Raw genomic sequence first — 6,881 nt, 5'->3', positions numbered from 1 at the left:
CCAAGAAAAATAGTTTTGAGTAGCAGTTAACCCATAACTGGTTTTGCACATTGCTTCGTGCTGTAACTTGAGATGTGGTTATTCTTTCTGTGTGTTCCTTGCTGAAATGGGTGGTCTGTGTGACTCAATGACCAATGCAATGCCAGCTGTATTTGGAAGGGGATGGAGGGATCTTTCCATGCAGTCAGGTGTCCACAGGATGGTGATGAAAAAGGAGGGGAGCATCCTGGTGATCATCTCTGTCCTCATGCAGAGACTTGTGTCGTGCCTAAAGTTCTGTCCTGTCCAAAGTGCTGTTGTGTTAAATCTCTGCCTTGGTGCAGCTGGGATTGTATTGTCCGAGCTGAGTCATTTCTCAGGGGTACTGAGTGCTCTGGTGGGGCTGGGAAGGGCTCTCCAAAGGCTGTTGTTTAAAGAGTATGGTATGTATGCATGCTCCAGCAGGAGTTACAAAGCACACTAGAAATCCACAGCAAGCAATCCCAGGAAGGCTTCAGCTCCTGCACTGTCTATCCGCATTTTCTGTCCTCTCTTGTCCTTCCGTGCTCCCAGCCCAAGAGGAGATGTCACTGTGTTAGCAGAAACTTGTGCAAACTCTTCTTGCAGAGCTGACCAGAAACCTGCCTCACATTCTCAGCTTTCGCTGTCGATTATGGCTTGTGCCACTGGAGTGAACCACATCATCATCCCTTGGATTTATTCATACTCCTGAAGTTCCATAAGGCCTATTTTACCAGCCTTCCTAATTCAAAGCATTTGGCCAAAGCACTGCTGCCACATTAGCAGCAAAAGGTTCAACCAGGAGAGGGAGGAGCAGTTGCTGGAAGGGTTGGGGGACCCGGTAACAGCAGACCCAGTTACAACAGGGTTTCAGTGCTTCTGTTTTTGCCTGTCTTGAAAACATGGACACCTGGGCCTCTGTGCTTGGTGAAAGGGATCAAGGAGGAGAGCAGCTAGCAGCAATAGCTGAGAGCTGAGTCAGGAGTTATTTAAAGAGCCTGTGTGAGTCCATGGAGCTAGATGGGCTGAAACCAAAGGTGTTCAGCAACCCCTGGGATCAAAAAGCAGAAGACAAAAGCCAGCTAACTTTTTTTTTTCTGGTGGAGTCTGTGTCTTACTTTCACAGGAGTACCAGTATCTCTGTTTTTACTGCTTGTGCTTCTTTGAAACTTCATTGCTCTGGGTGGAAATTGTAGCAGTTGTAGTATAGGTACATTTTGTCATTCCAGATTTATGCTCTGAACAGCATGATGTTGACAAAGCACAAGAGGCAGCATCATGATTTGATGCAGAAATTGCATTGCAGTGTCAAAGCTGTTTCTGTTTCCAGGGTTATTTGTTGTGTCTTCTTAAACATGGTCATTTTAAGATAGTTGCTTCTGTCATTTATAATTGAAAAGTCTAACTTGCTGCTGAGTAGAGAAATTATATTTTGATTTGAAAGAGGTTTTAGGGTAACTCTCTCTGCTCTAGGGAGCAGTGATACCCTTTCCCATATATGCACATAAGTAAGGAAGTTTTTGTATCTGCAACTGTGAATGTACTTTGGCTGATGAATGCAGTCTAGTATAAAGGCGGGATCCCATAGTGGGTCAGTTAAGCTTTATTGGTCTGCCAGAGCAGATTATCATTTTATTTAACCAGAGGAGTAGTCTTCATTGTTACTTTATTGCCAAGGGTGTGTCAACGTTTCCATTATAAACCCCCTACTTTCAGGGATTTGAGTAGACTTGAGATCTAAGTGTTCTGGTCTAAAACGTGGGAAGCATGTTCTTCATTCACCAGCGGATATTTTCCTTAGGGGATTTTTAGAATGGTCAGCTGTTTCTCAAATTGTAGTGAATGCAAGAGGGTTTTTTCCTCTTGGTTGAACAGATAGGACTATTTTTTCCATCTCATTTATTGCAACTAGATTTATAAAAATAATCCCCTATTCTGCTGTTTAAAAAGGGAAGAAAGGGGGAGTAGAAAAAGGAGTACCTTCCTGCTGCCCTGTTCTGTTTGCCATGACTCAAACCCTTCCCTTTGGTCTGTGTTTGGTGAAGTCCCACCCACTCTCTCAGACCCTTGTCTCCTCCTCGTTACTTATTTCCCTGCAGTGTGTTTACACGCACTGCACTGAGTTGCAGGGTTTGTTCTCCTTCCTCCATTCTTCCTCTTTGCTTTCCTGTCTCGTGCTTCCAGCACTCAATTCTGATGAATATGCCTGTATTACCTTTCTCTAAAAGGCAGCTCTGAGGTACTCTTAAGTGATACAACATACCTGTGGTAAATAGAAACTTTAGACTTAACTATATATAGTAATATACTTTGCTACTTAACTGAAGAACACCTGCATGACTCTTAGTTGAGTACAGCAATTTTTCAATGCTTTTCTGATACGTTGCTGTGTCTCTAGAGCAAAGTACTTTTGCATTCCTTTTTCTTTTTTTAAACCAAATCTTTAATGTAGACTGAAAAAAGTGAAGTGTGATCAGCACAGAATAGCACTGTGGGTTTTCATTGCTGGGCTCTTTTAGTCATTTCCTGAGAACTTGGTGCAGAAATGTGACAGCCCAGGAAGCAATAGCAAGCTCAGCAAGGCTTTGTGTGCTGTTGGAAGTTGGTGTGCTGCAGGTGAGGGCGCATCCTTCTTGTGGAGATGTAGGAATACCTGATTCTGGGATTGGTGCTCAAGGTCTTCAGGAAGAACCTCTGCTGTTTCTCAGATCACAGCCATGAACAAATGTAAATGGGGATGTAAAGTGGTGAGTGAGGAACTACAGCTACGCAACTACTAAACAACAACAAGGAATGTGAGTGAAGCGCCGGAATCCAAAGGGTGGAAAATGAGTGCTTTCAAAAAGCATCATAGTCTTTTTCCCAGGACCTTCAGAAGATCTTTGTCAGAACAAGATGCTGGCACAGCTGCCTTGAAGGACTATCATTGGTACCACCAAACGGAAAGCAAGAAGTTGAATAAACAGATGAGTTTTGACTCAGAGAAACCTCTTGGAGTGTACAGATGGCAAACACATCCCTGGCCTCCCTGGAGGGTAAGCAAAAGAGAGGGCTCCTCCACTGTGAGAGGGGAACGCAATGACCCAAGTCTTACCAAAAGTTCTGCGAGCGTGGATGCTGCCAGTGCTGACAGTGTCCACGAAGAGCCACCTGAGGCACTCTCCCCGACGAGGACTGGGCCAGTCCGGGTTCCCTTCAGCCGCTCTCTGTCCGAGCCTGTGCCACAGCCCGGGAGCAGCAATGCCCGGCCCTTCCTGCAAACCGTGCGCTCGCTGGACCCCGAGCAGCAGGGCTGCCCCACCCGGGGCATCTTCTCCTCTCTCTCCAGTGGTTTTTCACAGATAATGAGTGGAAAATGGGACTCTCTCAGTGAATCCCTAACTGAAGGGAAGACAGAGGACAATCAAGTTGTTTTGAGTGCAGGTAATGAACTCGCTTTTGTTTTGTTCTACTTCTGTTTGTGTAACAGGTGAGTGAGTGTGATAGTTGTTTAAACTGTTTTGTAACTTGCCTTTATTAACTTGACGGTGATGCTCTGGTGTTCTAGCTTAAGTTTTTAAAAATAACTGAAAAAAAGGACCTTTCCTGATAAGGAAGTGGTATGAAATGTTTTGATGTGTACTTTAAAACAAGCATCACCTGGTGGTAGCAGCAGTATTTCCTTCTCAAGTGTGTGATACATGCAGTCCTGCAGGCACAGTATCCTCTGTGGTGTTGTGCTGCCCTGATTGAGATATCAAGTGTGTTTCTGTCAGTGAAGTACCAGGGAGAGAGAGAAATTAAACTGTCTTTTAAACAGACAGTGGAATGGATCTAGTTCCTCATACCAGATTCTCCATTTTGTAATCAAGCAGCTGGATGGATGTCTGCTCGCTGGTGGATGCCAAGGACAGCCATGTTGCAAGGGTTTAGCCAGCTGGGATTGAGGTCAGCAAGATGCCAGTCTGAGATTTCATTTCAATCTACCCTGCTGATAACACTCTTAAGGCAGGGTGGGAAAAAAGAGGGATAAACTTGCCTTTTTTTCTCAAGATTTTCTGAAACTTTCTAGTGGGCTACCCAGCTTGAAGCTGGTAACTGATGATCCCCGGAAAAAAATCCACAAAGTTTAAATTTGTAATAAAACAAAAAATAATCTTTCCTTCTCCTCAAAACCTTAGCACTTTCCAGAGTCCTCCAGATTATCATATTAAAAACCTGATAACATCTGGATACAGTTGAGGCTGCTGGACAGTATTTCAAAAAATTCAGTAGTACTAGTGAAAGAAGACTGTACTATGTCTGCAGGGGCATTCCATCTTTTAGTCCCTGACAAGCCTGTGTTTGCTATTGGAAACTGTCACGTTGCTTCAAAACAAAAACAAATGACCAAAAAGAAGAAATAAATAAGAAGGACTATATCTGTTCCAGCCTATTTATTTATAGTCACTGATTCTTTTCTCCAAGACCTTTTTCAGTAGAAATTTGCCTTGATGATGCTTAATAAATTGTGTGGAACACATTGGGGGTGGGGGGGGAGAAAGAAGGTAACAAAACAACTTCTCTTATTTTTCTTTTCTGTTGAAATCTTCTCATTAAGGAGTTGGTTGGGTTTTTTCTCTCTTCTCTATTTATTCAGATTAGGAACAAAGGTTTCTACTACAGGCTCTCACTGTTGTTGAGACCTTCTGGGAGGGTATTCTATGTGAATTAAGCATTTTGGATCAAAATGCCTCAATATATGAAGGGCTGAGCATCCTTCTTTGTTCTGGTGCTCTTTGAAACCAAATGGTTCTCTCATAATTCACAAATATTGCCATCCTCTGTGTTACTGGGATGCTTTGCTTTTTTAGTAGTGTGTGAGGTAAACAAAGGAAAAAGATTATCTGTGAGAAGGCATCACTTGGTAAATACTTCATGTCAGTTATGGGACAGTGACGGAGCCTTTTGGCTCTTTCTGGGTGGGCCGAACCTCTGTCTGAGCCTGCCAAAATTGGTTTTGCAAAGGGAGTCACAATTCAGGAACTGAGAGAAAAACAATGGGTCTAGATTAAAAGTCAAATTCTCTCGAGGGAGGAAATTGTAGCTGAGAAGGTGTTTGGGGAAATAAGTTTGATGAAGTCACCCATAAATAACTTGCAACAGCCAGGTCCTGCTTGGGCCTCTCCACAGGAAAACAGAGCTTTTGGTGAGATGGACTAACGCCTCCATGGGGTTTTTCTTCACTCTTTGCCATCGGAGACATTCAATCTCTGATCCCTCAAGTGGATGATAGCTTGTGTTAAACAGAACTAGTTCACCCTGTAAGAGGTGCAGCTGTGTGGAATATACAGTCAGAGGACAACTAATTTCTCTTCACTGGTTTTATTTTTCCTCGAAGAAATGCTCCTGTGGCATAATTAGCTGGAGCTGCTGGGCAGAGGCTCCTGCCCTCCTGCTCAAACTGTGGGCTGAGACCTGCTAAAACACTGGTAAAACTTGTGAGCTCCTGGGGTTTAGAGCTGAGGTCTGAGGGAGGTGAGTTGAAGATAAAAGAAGTGAGAAAAATATACATCTGTCATTCTCAACCACAGTCTAGACGCTCAGAAAGGATCAAGTCTTGTGTTCTTCCAAAAACCACATGAGTTTAATTCAGTGGGTGTTACTGAATTGTCCATTCTGCTTGGATGGGCAGAGGGTGTCTTTCCATGCCTACAGTCCATTTTCTTGGATTTTTCTTTGAACAGTAAACAGGATGTTTTCCTTTCCTCAAGAAGCAGAACTTGGTAATCCTCATGCAACTGCCATCTGTGGTAAAAGTGCTCAAACACTCAAACTAACAACAGGATGGTGTGAGACATGGGGTTTCTCCAAAGTATGCAAACAGCTTTACACAGAAAAGCTTGATCAAAAGTCCCCCAGGAAATGTCTGTTTGGACAGAAATTCTTCTCAAAATGACTGAAACCCAAGAGACCTTTTCTGTGTTGTGAAATACACAGTGGCAGAGGCACACTTTGTACTTGAACCAGGAGGAGCCAAGGGTGCACGTTCTGTCTCGCTTCTGTCCACGGAGCCAAGTCCTCTACTTCCACAGCCTCACCCAATTAAAAGTGTCTTCATTTTCCTCTGAAATACTTGGACATAATAAACTTTTTTAAAGTTTGTCTTCCTTCTGATGCTTGCCTGGCCTCTTGTGTTTTGCTTCATCTCTGTGCCAGAATGGCAGAATGGTTCCCTTCTTCAGGAAATAACTCCCAAGAGGACCTGTTTTTTTATGGCAGCTTGAAGAGGGAAGTAGGATTTAAAAAGAAAAGAAAAAACAAGATCTGGATAAATATTTTCCAGTTGGTCTCACAGTCTAGGAAGCATGTTCAGACACTGTTTCATCAGTACTTGGCTGTGGAAATCTCTCCTGGATGGACTCACTCATCCTCTTAGGCAATGAAAAGATGCTGAACCCCAAGAGAGCTGCATCCTTTGGCTCTGCCCAGAACCTTGGCTGGATGCAGAGTCTCCCTGAAGTGCATGGGACGCTTTCTGCATCCCTCTGCAGCATGGGTTTGGGGAGGAAGGGCACAGATGGAGTGGACAATCAGTAGGAATAGCAGAGCTCTTTCCTGGTGTGCTGCGTGGCTCTTCCCAGGAGCAGCCTGGGCTGGGTTTGGGTGTGAATGAAGTGCTTTTGGTGCATATCTACTGATTTTGTCCTCTCCTAGAGCCAGGGATTTGGAACCAGCATTTCCACTGGCATGTACAAAACCTGAAGGTAAAAGGTATTATTATTATTATTGACTTAAATCTAAAAAGTATTAATTTCTAGTGAATATGTTGGCATGAGGAAGGAGAAGACTCATTCTGTTATTCTCTTAAACCTGTTGATTAAGAACATACTATGGGTATGAAATGGGTAGAAAGAAGATAT

General features: G+C 43.5%; 1 protein-coding gene across 1 annotated transcript in view; it reads left to right on the top strand.

Annotated features, from left to right (window-relative positions):
- Window positions 1-2,828: 2,828 nt before the first annotated feature.
- RASAL2 (RAS protein activator like 2) overlaps window positions 2,829-6,881 on the top strand; it is a 102,512-nt gene continuing 98,459 nt past the window's right edge. The window contains exon 1 of the mRNA XM_062497213.1: window positions 2,829-3,423. Coding sequence (XP_062353197.1) covers window positions 2,829-3,423 — 595 coding nt within the window. The remainder of the gene's footprint in view (window positions 3,424-6,881) is intronic.

The sequence above is a fragment of the Cinclus cinclus genome, chromosome 8 (genome assembly GCF_963662255.1).
Source record: "Cinclus cinclus chromosome 8, bCinCin1.1, whole genome shotgun sequence".
Taxonomy (NCBI): Eukaryota; Metazoa; Chordata; class Aves; order Passeriformes; family Cinclidae; genus Cinclus; species Cinclus cinclus.
Note: the sequence above shows the minus strand (reverse complement) of the source record. Positions and strands in the feature narration are given on the sequence as shown.